This window comes from Microcaecilia unicolor, chromosome 5 (genome assembly GCF_901765095.1).
Source record: "Microcaecilia unicolor chromosome 5, aMicUni1.1, whole genome shotgun sequence".
NCBI classification, from domain to species: domain Eukaryota; kingdom Metazoa; phylum Chordata; class Amphibia; order Gymnophiona; family Siphonopidae; genus Microcaecilia; species Microcaecilia unicolor.
The window spans coordinates 323,762,716-323,778,961 of NC_044035.1; the positions used below are offsets into that span (position 1 = coordinate 323,762,716).

At 43.2% G+C, this 16,246-nt stretch overlaps 1 protein-coding gene across 1 annotated transcript in view; it reads left to right on the top strand.

The window, feature by feature from the left end:
• Window positions 1-419: 419 nt before the first annotated feature.
• The window catches only part of KCTD15 (potassium channel tetramerization domain containing 15), a 134,283-nt gene continuing 118,456 nt past the window's right edge, over window positions 420-16,246 (top strand). The window contains exon 1 of the mRNA XM_030204438.1: window positions 420-929. Coding sequence (XP_030060298.1) covers window positions 921-929 — 9 coding nt within the window. The 5' untranslated portion in view covers window positions 420-920. The remainder of the gene's footprint in view (window positions 930-16,246) is intronic.

The window sequence follows — 16,246 nt, forward strand, 5'->3', positions numbered from 1 at the left end:
CACTTGCTTTTAATGACCTACAGGAAATTTGGCGTTACAAAAGCCAGACATTAGGAAAGGGTTGAAAAAGAAGGGGGGGGGGGCAGGGAAAACTAGAAAGAGCTGCCCCCAAATATATATATATCTACATCCACGATTTTTTAAACTTCATCCAGTTTATCAACAAGTTAAACAGTGTGCTGCCATAATTGCAATCTATAAGTCAAAGGCATGTGAGAAACGTGCCCTGTGTTACTTATTCGGGGAACTGAAAATTTATGCCTAGTTGAAAATGCCTGGGGAAATATTACATCAGACGAAATGACAATGATTAAAATCTGCTTTTTTTCCTTCCTCTTTCTTCTGTTAAAGTCTACTGAACGACACGACATCGGCCTGATAGTCAACAATATTAAACCGTTATCCCCCCCACCCCCTCTCCCGGTCAACGAAACGAGTCTAAATAAACCGTTATAAAGGTTTCCTGAGAAGGAGACGGGGGAAAAAAAAACATTAATGGCCAAAAACACTCGTTTGTATGTAGGGTAAAAAATAACAACAACAAAGAAAAGAGAGAGAGGGGGAAGAACAAAATTGTCCTCGAAAAATTAGCTAGGGCGTGAGCTAGGGTTGAGCTAATTGTAGCATAATCCTTGCCCTAGAGGCGTTTGGAAAGCCTTGAGCAAGAATTCTCCCTCGCTCTCCCTCTCTCCCTTCCCTCTTTATTGAGAGACGGATTATTGCCTTTCTTTCTTTCTTCTCGCAACTCGCCTCGGCAGTTTCATTTTTCCCTAAAACAAGGAGACGAAAAGAAGATTCTTTTTTTTTTTTGCAAAAAGGCCTGAGCGAATAAGCCCCCTCCCCCCACCCCGGCCCCGGCCCCCAAATCGCAGCGGGCGGCAACAGCAGAGGAGGAAAGCGACGGGCGCGAGATTTCTCCTATGTACAAGGTAAGGAGAGAGAGAGGGAGGGAGGCAGTGGCTGCTCTCGTGCCTGGGCTCGCGCTGCTGCTGCTTCCTGGAGCCGGCACCGGGCTCGCAGCTGCTCGTCTCTCTTTCACATTCGCTCTGTCGGGGGAGGGGGCATATGTCTGTACGGGCCTAACTCGTCCGATTTGGGAGAGAAGTGGGGCTTTCTTTTTTTTTTTTTTTTAAAGCTACAGCATCTCGTCTCTCCCTCCCGCGCTGTGGTGATTGGGATGATTATGTTTTGTAATGTCGCCGGAGTTTCGCTTCCACCACCACCTCTTCCCCTACCCGCCTTCTCCTGTCCTGTCGCTGTTCTTCCTGGGAATTTCTCCTCCAGATGTGGCTCCGGTTCCCAGGAACTTGACTGGGGCTGGCTGCTCCAGTTGTTAGGGCTGTGGACGTTGGGGGGGGGGGGGGGGGGAGAGAGCCAGTGGCAGCACCGAATCGGTCCCCACAGTTTCCTGGCGGGAGGGGGAGCTGGTGTCAGTTCTTGGGCACATGGAGTTCAATTCTAGTTGCTGAGTGTTGGCAGAGACTTTGGGTGGTTTGGGGGGGGGGGGGGGGGAGTGGAGCCTAATGACTACTTGAAGGACATTTAACAGGAGAGGGAGGGTGCGCTGTGGCCATGCAATGGGCCAGACGTACCACTGAGGGTGGATTCCCTCTCCCTCCCCCCAACACTCTTACCTGGGGAGAATTTTGTGGCCGAAATAGCTCAGTGCAAGGAAGGCAAGTATTTGTGAGTGGTGCTAGAAAGGAGGCGCTCCTCTGGCACTCTTAAAAACCCCTCCAGGCTCCTGTGCCTGGAACATGCAAATGTCTGAAGCAAAGGATTCCTGGGCACCTTCCAGAGGCATTGCTGCCTTGTATTGGAAAGCAAACAAACCCTTAAGTAAAACTTTTATCAGACTGTGCCTTGTATTATTTTAAGAAAGGAGTGATTTTTTATATCTTGATAGTAATTTTTGTTTTGGGGGCATTTGAGGGACAGAAGTTAAGGGGCACCATGCTATGCTATTGGTTGAATTTTTATCTTTGAGCATTTGGTTGAATTTTTATCTTTGAGCATCAGGGTAGACGAGAATGAAAGCAAATTTTAGTGTGCCCGAAAGCACCGTTTCCAATAGGGTTTGTTGGAAGGGCTTGATTCCGTTTTGGGGGGAGGGGGATGTGAAGGAGTTCAGTGTATAAATGAAAAGTTTCTGGCAGTCACCTGTCCTCGTTAAGTAATAAGGTGCAGTGTCCCTGGGTGTGTGTAGCTGACCTTAAGATGGTGCTATGCACTTGGAATACTCAGCTTGGGCAGGGAGAATTTCCCCCCCCCCCCCCCCCCCCGCCAAGGCTGGGCATCCTGCTGGGGGGGAGAGAGGTGGTGCCCAAGGTGGGTATTTTTAAAGCTGAAGCTAGTGTGCTGGGGCAGCTAGTGAGAGAAGTCCTACCCAGGGCCGCCGAGAGAGGGGACATGATTCCCCGGGGCCAGCATCCAAGGCTTCCGGAAGCAAGCAGAAGGTTTTGCTCCCTCGGTCTGTCTCTCTCCTACTGCTGTGCGTTGGGACCATTTATTAACCTGGGACCTGGCACACAGGAGCAGGAGAGTGACAGCCGAGGGAGGAGCAGATGCAGGAAGGTAAGGGGGCGGGAGGGCATTGGCAGTTATGGCAGCCTTTCCCCAAGCCCAACTCAGTCTCTCGGCGGCCTGGTCCTACCTTTCCTGTTATGGACAATTGAGCCTCCTTAGCAGGGGGGGTAGCCAGACTTTGGCGGGAGGGGGTTCCAGAGCCTGAGATGAGGGGGCATATTTTAGTCCCCCCACCACCACTAACAACAACAACTTTGACCCCCCCCCCCCCCCGCCGATGATCCTCTCGACCCCCCCTTCCCGCCGCCAACCCTCCTCCGCCGTCGCCTACCTTTGCTGGTGGGGGACCCCAACCCCCGCCAGTCGAGGTCCTCTTCTTCCTTCGTTCTGTTTCTGAGTCTGACATCAGACTCACAGAAACAGAATGAAGGAAGAAGAGGACCTCGGCTGGCGGGGGTTGGGGTTCCCCCGCCAGCAAAGGTAGCAGACGGGGGGTTGGCAGCGGGACGGGGGGTCGAGAGGGTCGTCGGCAGGGGGGGGGGTCCAGGGCCAAATCTACTGGGCCCCACGTAACTACGCCCCTGCTCCTTAGTACCTTGATTCATTGTGCCCCCCCAGAACAGGTGGTAAGTGAGGACCGTTGCTGCTGAAAACTTAAGAGGCACTATTGCTATCGGGTTTCTGAGGAAAGAGAAACCCAGACAAGTGTAGCAGTCCAGTGCATTCAGCTGCATGGGGAGCTACTGTATGTTCATGTGAGACCAGCCAATTGGAGCTGTTCTTTTTCTCTTCCACTCTAGTCCCCAGGGCACGCCTTGTAACCAGATGTCCTCCTGACTTTATCCCAGCAGAAAGCAGTTTCAGTTAGCATTGTTCTGGAGGACAGGCTGACCATGTGGTTGTGCCGTAAAGGGACCTCATTTCCACCAGTCTGGCAGCCTGTGATCTCACCTTAAAGGACCGCTTGTAGCCTTTTATTTTAACAAATTATTGCCGTTCTACCAACATATTACTGGCAGTCATATTTTGATATGAGAACTACTGCATTCTTGTCCAAACCACTTTCAAGCTGTGTGAAGGAGTAGTGTAGTGGTTAAAACAGTGAGCTTGTGACTCAGAGGGTGCAGGTTCAAATCCAGCTCTCTTTAAAAAAAAAAATAATAATTAAAAGGAATTCCCTGCTTGTATTTTTGTACAGCCTCCCTCTCCCTATGTGCTTTTGAATTAGGTAATGGTGGCAGATCTTTGTGAAGAGATTAGAGCTGCAGGACTGTAATTTGTCGCTTCAGGATAGTGGATTTCAGAGACTACTGTCTCTGGTGATGCTAAGGTGTAGCCCACACTGAGGAACTCGGCAACTACCCACTGTCCTTTCCATTTGGGGACACTGCTATCAACAAGAGTCATAAGAAAGGGGGAAAAAATCAAGAAAACTTGATAACAGTGGCAACACAAACCCTAATAAGAATCTTCCTCAGAAGCAATCCATTGGCCACTTGGCCGACAAATAATCTATTCCTAGTATATGTCCATGTTTAAATAACAGACCTGTCTCTCTCCAACTCAAGTATCTTGGGGTTATAATTGACCAACATCTTATTTTCAAGGCACAGCTTAAATGACGGCCCTAAAAGATGTTTTTTTTTTCCCCTTAGACAATTTTGTTGTCTTCATTTTTATCTGGATACTTCCAAGGAGAGTCTACTTTATGGGCTGATAGCTTCTCAGCTAGATTATTGTAGCCTAATCTATGCAGGTTTAACAGATTTAACAAATTGTTAGCCATCGTTTCCAGACTGTGCAAAATACTGCTATCGGACTTCTTACGAATGCTACTCGCTGGGATCATGTTACTCCTCTGTTTTGTAATTTTCATTGGCTTCTAATTCTTTTCCGTATTTAGTTGAAGTTATTAACTATGGCCCATAAGGTTCTTTACCATAAAGAACCATTTTATCTTGCTTCTAAATTATTCCATGTTCCAGTTCGAGTCCTCGGAGCTTTACATGATGGCTGACTAACCTTCTATAAGATTTGTGCATTATGAATTCACATGGCAACATGTGTCGTTCTGTGTAGCCACGGGTTTATAGTTTATCTCATTCCGTCCATACTGAACTTTTTCTTAGGTTTGGAGTAGCTCTCAAAACTATTTGTTTCAACTCATCTTCCCAAATTAAAATACCTAAGTTAAGAGACATCTGGTACAAGTTTTTGGCTGGTGATATGGTGGTCTGCTGGGATTTAAAAAACAATGTTTTTATGCTTCTTTCATTTTACTATCCTTCTCACTTTTAATTTGTAATGGAGTTCCTAGTTTCTGATGTTTAACTGTGTGCAGTGCTTCTGTTATTTTTAGTATTGTAAACCGAATATGCTATGTGTTTGTTTTATTTATTTATTGCATTTGTATCCCACATTTTCCCACCCTTTGGTAGGTTCAATGTGTCTTACATAGTACAAGAGAGACGATTACAAAATTTCAGTCTTAAATTATCAGTAGTAGAATAGGATGCGTTTACATAATGGGTAGGAATAATAATTAGTAAGAAAAAGAAGAAGAATTAGTTTGGATATAGGGCATCTCCCCTCTTCCTTATTTAAAGGCATAGGGTCAGTTTGGTGAAGAGGTATCGCTTGTAGATCTATACATGAAGTGGTGGTATATTAAGCTAAATAAACCAAGAGGAAACAGGCTGCCACTGTAACCAAAAGGAAAGTCATTCCAGGTAGTTGTGTGGGGCAAATACGGGTTCTATGTCTCTGCAATGTCAATCAGTCATCCACTTTGCCTAGCAGCACAGAGACTCTGAACATCCCACAAACTGCTGGATCCAGCCCACCAAGTCCTGATGCTTAGCATTCAGTGGCCAGTACCCCCTGTGCCAGTTTGGTGGGTCCTTATACTTCCTGCTGTGGAATGATTTCTGTTGAAGGGCATCAGTGGGGCTAGCAGTGGACAGCAGCCAGTTCCGTCTCAAAATTCAATACCTTTATTACCCTAATTGAGGGTACCCTTCATTTATACAGGGACCCCCTCAGTCTTTGGGACCAAGTAACCAGGGTCCTATGAGCCCTCTCTTCATTGGTGTCTACCACGCTCTTATCACAGTTATAACCAGCTTCAAGGCAGTTATGGACCAGGCTTGCATAAGGGACAAGTCAGTGCTGCACACCCCAACAAAACGTGCCCTTGGGTTAACGCATGCTCTATACCAGTGCCGGAAAGACAGGAGGATAATGCTGATACAGGTATAGCTGTTGCCTCTTGCATGACTCGAACACCCATCAATCCTTCCCTCATTGCCACCAACCATGTACAAATGGTAGTACAGAGACCCTCTGGGGAGGACTTGGATAACATTAATGTTTTCATAATTCCAATTGCACAGTCAAATGACAGTATCCCTCCAGGCAAGGGTAGCACTGCACATGTGAATGCACCATGTTCTGAAAATGTATTTTTATATTTTTGAGCACCATCCTTATTTAAGTAGAATTCTTAAGTAAAATGTTACCAGTTTGAATATTAATACAGAAGTCCGCTTAATGGTGGAGCTGCACAGGTGAAATTTACTACTAACACAGGTGACACCTAGGTCTAGTCAGGCTTGTAATATGGTGGAAAAGGACAAGAGAGAGAATATAAGGGAAATGGAAGAAGGGTAAATCCATTTCCACTAGCAGTGACAGTAGATCTGACTTCTCCTTATCTTCTCATCAATTGAGGAGGAGACTCCTTTAGGGACCAGTAGGACTCTAAGTGATGAATAAAATAATCACCCTCTAGCGCTAGCTGTGTTTAGTTCTGGCCACTGTATCTCATAAAAGATATAGCGGAATTAGAAAGGTTCAAAGAAGTGCGACCAAAATGATAAAGGGGATGGAGCTTCTCTCATATGAGGAAAGGCTAAAGAGGTTAGGGCTCTTCAGCTTAGAAAAGAGATGGATGAGGGGAGATATGATTGAGGTTTACAAAATCCTGAATGGTGTAGAACGAGTAGAAGTAAATCAATTTTTTAGTCATTCCAAAAGTACAAAGACTAGAGGACACTCGAGGAAGTTACCTGCAAATACTAAAACAAATAGGAGGAAATATTTTTTCACTCAACGAATAGTTAAGCTCTGGAACTCTTTGCCGGATGATGTGGTATCAGTGGGTAGTGTATCTGGGCTTAAAAAAAGGTTTGGACAAATTCCTGGAGGAAAAGTCCATAGTCTGCTATTGAGACCGACATGAGAAGCAACTGCTTGCCCTGGGATTTGTAGTATGGAGTGTTGCCACAATTTGGGGTTTTGCCAGGTATTTGTGACCTTGCTTGGCCACTGTTTGGAAAACAGGATACTGGGCTAGATGGATCATTGGTCTGACCCAGTATGGCTACTCGTATGTTCTTATGTACCTTGTTTATGGGAATTGGTTCCTAGATCCACTAGAAAGAAGGTAGAGGAAGTTCATTTACTTATTGGGATTTATTAACTGCCTTTATGAAGAAATTCACCCAAGGCAGTGTAGAGCAGGAACAATTTAACATAAAACTTAGAATTTTGTTAACAGCATAACAATGGTAAAATAAACATAAGTACAATAAATGAGGTAAACTTGAAAACAGTAAATTGAAACCTAATAATGGAACTACAGTGAAACAGTATAAAAATATATATTCACATTTAACAGCACTGGAATTCAAATACCAGAGATATAATACAATGTTGGCATAATATCAATGATACACCTAATAAGCATACATTAGAACATTCAACTAACATAGATATGATGCTAAAGATTTTCTACAATATGGCGTTTACCATATAGCCTGAGGGACCAAGAGTGATGGGACCAAGATGCGTGGTACAAATCTATTCTCGAGTTAACTGTGATATTTGCATTAACTATTAGCTATTGCAAATGTTTATCTTTAAACTGCTAGTATTGCCTTGATTGAAGAGTATATTTGTATGATTTTAATTATTGCTACCTGAAAAATTTTCCACACAATTGATACACTCTCTGCTTCTAAGTTTTCTGTTGAGAACAATGCATATAGTTTGCATATAGTCTGCCCTCTTCTGTTACCCCTTCTGAACATCTCTCAGTCTTCAGGTATAAGTACATGCATTGTTGACCGATACCTCATACTTTGACCCTCACACAAGCTGGGCACTATTTACCTATGGAAATGCCTTTGATTATTAAGCACCCTAATATAATATAAAGACAAGTATTTAGCCTCAAACTTGCAAAAATGCAGTACTACTAAATTCACTTTTGGGCAGCCTGGAATTTCTTGTTCCAATATTCTGCTTATCCTAGTATCTTCACATTCTCCCTTTTTCTTTAATTTATAATTTAAATACAGAGAAATACATTCTAGGCAGGGCTTAATTTCTGGGAAATAGCCTGGAACCATTAGTACAGGCAGAAGGCAATTTTTGGGTGGCACAGGTTAAGTGGATGGGCATGACACATTTCCTCTCCACCTCTCACTTTCCCACTCCCCCGGCTTCCTTCTCCCCTGTCCCCACCGCCACTACCAAACTTGAATACCTCATTGACGTGTATTCTAGTTATTGGAGGGCAGAAAGTGGGATAACAAGAAAAATGATGAGAATGCAAGTAGGGGCAAAAGAATAAGTACATAAGCATCGCCATGCTGGGACAGACCAAGGGTCCATCGAGCCCAGCACCCTGTCACCGACAGCGGCCAAAAGAACAAGCAATTTGTCCCACCCATCCTAGAAATACTGTATTATTCCCTCGTCCATTCAATAACATTCTATGGCTTTTTCCTCCAGGAAGCCGTCCAACCCTTTTTTGAAGTCCCCTAAGTTAACTGCCTTAACCACCTTTTCCAGCAGCAAATTCCAGAGTTTAATTACTCGTTAAGTGATGAAAATTTTCCTCCAATTCATTTTAAATTTACCACGCTGCAGCTTCATCGCATGCCCCCTTGTCCTAGTATTTTTGGAAAGCGTAAACATAATAGGCATAATTAAGTCAGGCCGCCCCATCTCAATTCAGTCTGTTATCTTATGTCCAGAATATATTAGACTACAGGGATTACAAGGGTTTCGGCTGGTTAATATACAATGAGGAATTCAGGAACAAGATGGAAGAAAACGTCTTGCTTTTACTTGGGCGTCCAGAGATGTAGATCTGTGGCTATAGATATTATGACCAATAAGGCTCCTTTTCCCAAAACTTTCCAATAAATCCTTTCATCATGCTGCCCTTGGGGGATCTGGAAGGGCCTCGCGTGGACAGGATAGAGTTTGCTGGCATTTTAACACAGCCTCCTGCAGTCTGAGAATGCAAATACAGGCATGCCTGTTCCATATGTGGAGCGGCACATTCAGCCACCAACTACCGTAAATAGATCACAGACAAAATATCCTCTCAGTAATCTTTGAGGCCTTTTGAAAAAGATTATCCAGTGCAGCTTCATAGAATTTGACCATGGTTTGCAAAATTCCTGTGATAAAAGGATGCTCGGGTCCTTTTGAACAGATTTTCAATTGGTTTCCGGATTCCTTACTCTGACATTCTTCATCTGTCTCATGTTTAGCATCAACTGTGCAGGCTAAGATTGAGAAGGAGATAAAGTTGGGAAGGATTGCGGGACCTTTTAAACACAAGCCTTTTCCTAAAATGATATCTCCATTAGTCATTGTGCCAAAAACACAACCAGGTAATTGCAGGCTAATTCACAACCTGTTCGGGGTTCTTTGAATGACTTCTGAGCCATCAAGGCCTGTTTTGTACGGTGTGCATCCCTTCACTAAGCAGACTGGTCAAGCATTGTGACCAAGGAGCTCTCATGAGTAAGGTTGACGCCGAGTCTGCCTTTCAGTTGCTACCACTGCATCCTGATAATTTCCCAATTTTGGATTTCCACTTTTGGGAAGGGAAAAGAAGCGAGACCAGTCTCCATACCTCAAAGCGCAACAACAGAACATGTGAAGATGACCAAAGAACCAGCGTGTCTCATATTTAAGCTTGTTTATTTATATAGTTTTACATTTTCTTTCTTGCCGAGATTTATATTTCGAGTCCTGATGCAGGCAGTATAGCCAAAACCTGGCCCGTGTCGAGTCCCTTGAACAATAATGTGCTTTCCCGTGTATGATTTGTGAACAGTTGTCAATAAAGGACCCTTTTCGAAGATACCTTTGGCTGCACAAATGCATGCTGATGGGTTGCTCAGTGTCCTGTTCTTGGAGGGTTTCAGCACTTTTCTGCATTGGGCAGCGAAGAGGGCCTCTGAGAAAAGGAACACTGTTCACTACTTGGATGATTTCTTTTTTTGTTGGCCCAGTGGCCAATGACTTCCTGTCAATCATTGTTAAACCACTTTAAGACACTTGTAGAGTGGTTTGGTGTTACGCTTGCTGAGAGCAGGATGTTCAGTCCAGTTACACGCTTATCCTTCCTGGGAATCGAGCTTGATTCGATTGCTATGGTCTCTAGATTGCTGGTAGATAAGGTAAGCAAGCTTAGAAGCTTAATAGCTAGGACCTATGTCTAGGAAAAGATTACCTTGCAGGATTTGCAATCCTTAGCAATCTTAACTTTGCAAGCAGGGTGAGAACTATGGGTAGAAGCTTTCTACATAAGCTAACGGCTGCAACATTTGGAGTTCGTAGACTGTCTCACTTCATAAGAGTGGTGAAACCCGTGAAAAAGAAACTTAAGATCTGGAATTTGTTTGGATAGATTCAATGGAAAAGCAGTTTGGCTGGGAGAGGGCAGTTACAAATTGTGATTTGTAGTTATATTCGGAAGCAGCAGACTGAGCAGAACAGGATTAGCTTCTTGGTGGGCTTTAGACAAACAGATGTGTTGGATCCCTCTATTGAAACAACATAAATACATTTAAAAATTTAAACAAACAGGGCTCCGCATGGTTCTATCTGCAGAGAAAAACTGGCAGGAGACCAGCAGTAAGAAGCATAGATCACCAGCTCCTTCTGTTGGTTGGAATATAGTGTACAGGGGGTGGAGAGAACAAATAAATTTCTGCGGGCAGTATGGCTCTGGTTTCCTGTATGTCCATTCCTCTTTCTGCCAGCCAAGACAAAAGTTTGGCTGGGGAGCTATTGAATTAGTAAATCTCAGAGGGCCCCTCCTAAATGATTGGGCTCTAGGCATGTGCCTTAATCCTGCCTTGGGAGTGAGAGATTATGTAACATGCAAGTAATATTTTGGTGAGATAACAGAACAGTAGTGGATGTTTTAAACGGGTGGTCTATTTATTGTGCTCATTAAATTGAAGTGTGAGCTAGTGTTTGCTGTGTAATAATTATTTTCACGCAAAGTGTGTTCTGGGTGCAACTGATGTAATTGCTGATTCTCCCTCTCTCGCTCTGGGGGATCTTCTTAGAGAGCTGGCTCCACAAACAGACCTGAGATGGAAGAATGTCCCGGAAGCATGTGTGGCAGCTTGGAGCTTGAAAGCATGGGGACTGTTGGAGCACTCTTGTCGCGCCTGGAACATGGCAAGCATAAACCAGAGGTTTCAACAGCTTCAGCTCTTCGCCCCAAAATGGAGGAAAAAGTTGCTTACCAAAAAAAAAACAAAAACACAAAAGAAAAATAGCCAAAACCCACACAATCTGTTTTAGTCGGGGCTTTTTTTTGAGGGGGTACTGAGTACCGGCACCTTTTCCAGTGTCTTCTAAAATTGACCCATTGACCACAAGTTTTAAAATGAAAGAGCTCAGTCTCAAGACACCAATTCTGCCTTGTCATACATTCTGTGACTGGTTGCAGGGGGCATGGCTATTGTGGAGTGAGTCTCTCAGTGATCACCCCACTCCTGAAGGGTGGCCTGGCATTTGAGTACCTGCACCTTTTTTGCTAGAAAAATTTCACTGGTTTTAGTCGTCAAAAAAACAAAAATTCCCACATCAAATCCTCATTAGTCCCAATAAATACTGCTGGTAGTTCACAAATTATATCAAAATGCAGTTCCACAGATACTTAGCTTGACCGAAGAGGCATCCTGTCCCCATACCAGATTGTTGAAACCATTACTGCTCCAATGCATAAGAGAGCTCTCGTCAAGTGCTGTGATACATAAACATATTCCAGCTGTCCAAAACCTTGACAAGGGTCATTTGTTTTGTGAACCTGCTGCTTTTGAATCTTGGTTCCATCTCCTGAAGCAGCGAGTTCATGAAACAAGTGGCTCTTGTCAAGGTTTTGGACAGCTGGAATATGTTTATGCATCACAGCACTGGAAGAGAGCTCTTTTATGCACCGGAGCAGTAATGGTTTCAACAATCCGGTATGGGGACAGGATGCCTCTTCAGTCAAGCTAAGTATCTGTGGAACTGTATTTTGATATAATTTGTGAACTACCAGCAGTATCAAGGCCTACAAAGGAAACCCATAACCCACTTAACTATTTCGCCAACCCAACCAGCTAAGACAATCTACCTTCTATACTCACCCTTCTAACTCTTTTCTATACCCCTACTTAATCTTAATACATCACTAATTGTATCTGATATCCTGTAATGTTAATGCCATAACAAGACTCTGTAAGCCACATTGAGCCTGCAAATAGGTGGGGAAATGTGGGATACAAATGCAATAAAATAAAATAATGGTTTCGACGATCCGGTATGGGGACAGGATGCCTCTTCGGTCAAGCTAAGTATCTGTGGAACTGTATTTTGATATAATTTGTGAACTACCAGCAGTATCAAGGCCTACAAAGAAAACCCATAACCCACTTAACTATTTCGCCAACCCAACCAGCTAAGACAATCTACCTTCTATACTCACCCTTCTAACTCTTTTCTATACCCCTACTTAATCTTAATACATCACTAATTGTATCTGATATCCTGTAATGTTAATGCCATAACAAGACTCTGTAAGCCACATTGAGCCTGCAAATAGGTGTGAAAATGTGGGATACAAATGCAATAAAATAAAATAATGGTTTCGACGATTCGGTATGGGGACAGGATGCCTCTTCGGTCAAGCTAAGTATCTGTGGAACTATATTTTGATATAATTTGTGAACTACTAGCAGTATCAAGGCCTACAAAGAAAACCCATAACCCACTTAACTATTTCGCCAACCCAACCAGTTAAGACAATCTACCTTCTATACTCCCCCTTCTAACTCTTTTCTATACCCCTACTTAATCTTAATACATCACTAATTGTATCTGATATCCTGTAATGTTAATGCCATAACAAGACTCTGTAAGCCACATTGAGCCTGCAAATAGGTGGGAAAATGTGGGATACAAATGCAATAAAATAAAATAATGGTTTCGACGATTCGGTATGGGGACAGGATGCCTCTTTGGTCAAGCTAAGTATCTGTGGAACTGTATTTTGATATAATTTGTGAACTACCAGCAGTAGTTATTGGGACTAATGGAGATTTGATGTGGGAATGTTTTGATGACTAAAACAGACTGTGTGGGTTTTGGTTATTTTTCTCTGTTTTTTGGTGAGCAACTTTTTTTTTCTCCGTTTTTGGGAGTTCTTTGGTTGCTCTCTTTTCTTCCTGGAATTTGATGATTTATTGAGGCCAATGATAATATCTGGGAATTCCTTTGGGAAAACTGACAAATTTGGTCAGACCAATGCTCTCTGAGCTTTGAGGCCTTGTTTATTTAAAGTTTGAGATTTTTGTAGCCCCTCATAGTCTGTGTTAGCCATTTTGTTAGCAAATTGCATGTTTAATGCTTTTTTGAGGATATGGTGTCTATGGTATCATTTCCTTGATAGATTGCATGGTTCATTTGGTCCCAATTTACCTTGCGGCAGCTTGAAAGTGAAACGCTGGCCACTGTCAGTTGGACCTGAATATACACACATACAGATAAGTGTAACAATTTTTGCTCATTTAATCATTTTGCATTGCACAGAGCACTTTATTATTGATACAAAGGAAGGTTTTTTTAATGCCTATGAGGTATCTACCTTTAAATCTCCGATGCAAGATTTAACGGCAGGTGTGTGGTTCTGAAGCTTTATCCTTGTTATCTTATAGTAACATAGTAGATGATGGCAGTATCACATCAAGGTATGATGTGATACTTCATATGTATACCTGATCTTGATTTGTCCTTGCTGTTTTCAGGGCACATACTGTAGAAGTCTGGCCGGCATGGTCCTTCTTCTAAAACTTCAGAAGTTGTCATCGAAGTCACCTGAAAAGCTCCACTCCAACCCATCCAAATCTATTTAGCCACGATCGGAGCACAGACCATAGAAGTCTGCCCAGCACTGGCTTTGCTTCTGAATTACTGGTGGTGACGCCCAATCTTTGCTAAGCTTCTTTGGATCCATGTCTTCTAAACAGGATTCCTTTGTGTTTATCCCACGCATTTTTGAATTCTATTACCGTTTTCATCTTCACCGCCTCCTGCTGGAGGGCATTCCAGGTATCTACCACCCTCTCCTTGAAAAAAAATACTTCCTGACATTTTTCCTGAGTCTGCCCCCCTTCAACCTCAATTCATGTCCTCTAGTTCTACCACTAGATTTGTTTGCGGATTAATATCTTTCAAATATTTGAATGTCTATATCATATCACCCCTGTTTCTCCTTTCCTCCATGGAATACATATTCAGTTCATCTCTCCTCGTACATCTTGCTACTCAAACCCTATACCATTTTTGTCACTTTTCTTTGAATTGCTTCATCTTTTTACACCCTTAGCAAGATACGGCCTCCAAAACTGAACACAATGCTCCAAGTGGGGCCTCGCCAACGACTTGCACAGAGGCATCAACGATCTCGTGTTTTTCTGTCTTGTATAATTATTGGAAGAGCGATGACTTTGGTTCTTTTTTTTTTTTCTAATTTGGATACTTGTGCAATGGTATCTGTTGGTTCACCTTTTGAGGTCTTCCTTTTTTGAGTAGCATTCTCATTAAGTTTTTGGCACTTTCAGAATTGATGAATTGGTAGTATCTTCTAAGAAGGCAATCGTAGGGCATGTCTTTGATGGAACAAGTTTGAGGCTGACAATCCAAGACAGATCAATTGGATAGAGGTCAGGTTATAAACCTGACACAAGTGGATTTGCTGGCCACTTGGCCTGTGCAGAATGCCAGGTTTGCACTGCAATGAGACTAGTGGATCTAGATGGACCATTGGTCTGACCCAGTATGGCAATTTTTATGTTCTTAGCTTGTTCTCATACATCAGGATAGTTCTCTGCTGACAATATTTGAGTTCACAGTGGTTGTATGAAAATGCCTAGGTAGGGCAGGTTATGACCCCAGAGATTTCTGCACCTACTGTTTCCAAATTGGTGCGTCTACTAGTGCTGCTGCCAAAGGACTCCTCCGTATCACTATACAAAGGATTGTCAGATGGAGATCTTCTGTATACAAGACTTACATTAGACTTGTAAACACTGTTGCCTAATCTCCCCTGTCTTAATGTAACAGTGCCTGTATTTTATTTCAAGACTTCTTTCTGGATGAGGGACAGTGTGGATTGTCATGTTCCTTTATCAGATTGTCCATCGCGCTGAAGCAAGGCCTTATGGCCATCATCCTGGTCCAATTCCCAAGGGTGTTCATGTCCATTGGATGGGTGTTGGGGGAATGAATTGGGCTCAGCTCATTCCTTTCCTTCATCAAAGGGGGACAGAGTTAGTCTCCTCAGGTAATTATTATACACTTAGGTGGTAATGACTTGGGAGCTCAGTCATGTATTGAGTTGGTCCAAATGGCCAGGCATCATTTGTCCATCATTGCAGTGTTTCACACAGTCCTTGATTGTTTGGTCTAACGTTATCCTTCATCCATATTATAAGCAGCAGAAAATTTGGGGGTGGGGGGAGGAAGGAAGATAGTTAAGAGACCGCTTGCCTCTTGGGTCATGCAGTCTAGGGCTTTACAGGTACTGCACACTTGGGCAGAAGAGCTTTTCGAAAGTTTTTATTGGTAAAATGGCATACGTCTGTCCTACACAGGCAATGATTTGTTTAATATCAATTTGCAGGAAATTTTAGAGAATTTTTTTTTTTCTTGAACACACCTGACTGGAGCTAGTTGAGGGGAGGGTTCTTTACTCGATGCAAGTTATAAATAACTTCTCCAAGCTTGTGGATGGTGTACCCGAGCCTGGGTTGTTGAAGTCGCACTGATTTTCATCATGTTCATGTTTTTTGCAGGTCGGATATTGGCATCTGGGTAGGACACCCCTTGCTGTGAGGTGGGGACATCTTGTATTCCACTGCATGGTATATTGATCATTCTTGCTTATTTTAAGACAGACTGGACTCAGTAGTTTGTTAGCTCTTAGGAGCTTCAGGTTGGCTGAGGTAACAATTCAATTTGAATGTTTTTCTTAAACAGTTATATTTATATAATAAAGCGGTAGCCAAGTTGTCCTGTTTAATTAAGGTGTTGTGTGGTTGGTTAATCCTATTGTTGAGTTTACCTGAGCAGTGCCAGAGTGTCACGGTTGTCTGTGGTAGGGTTTGGTTAGAAGTTACAGAGGGCTAATCAGGACTGCCTGTACTTTCAGCAGGGTGGCAGGAGAAGGGGGTTTCTTACTCTTCGGTCCTTGGATCAGCTCACTAGGCCAAAACGTGTGCTGAGGCGATAGACACGTGTGATCATTTTGTGCAAAGACAAAGGTGACTAAGCCTCTTAATCTGACAGTGACGCTGACGGCTCTCTACATTGCACCAGCCTGATGCTACAAGGTGAAGATTAAGGGTTCCTGGTGTGT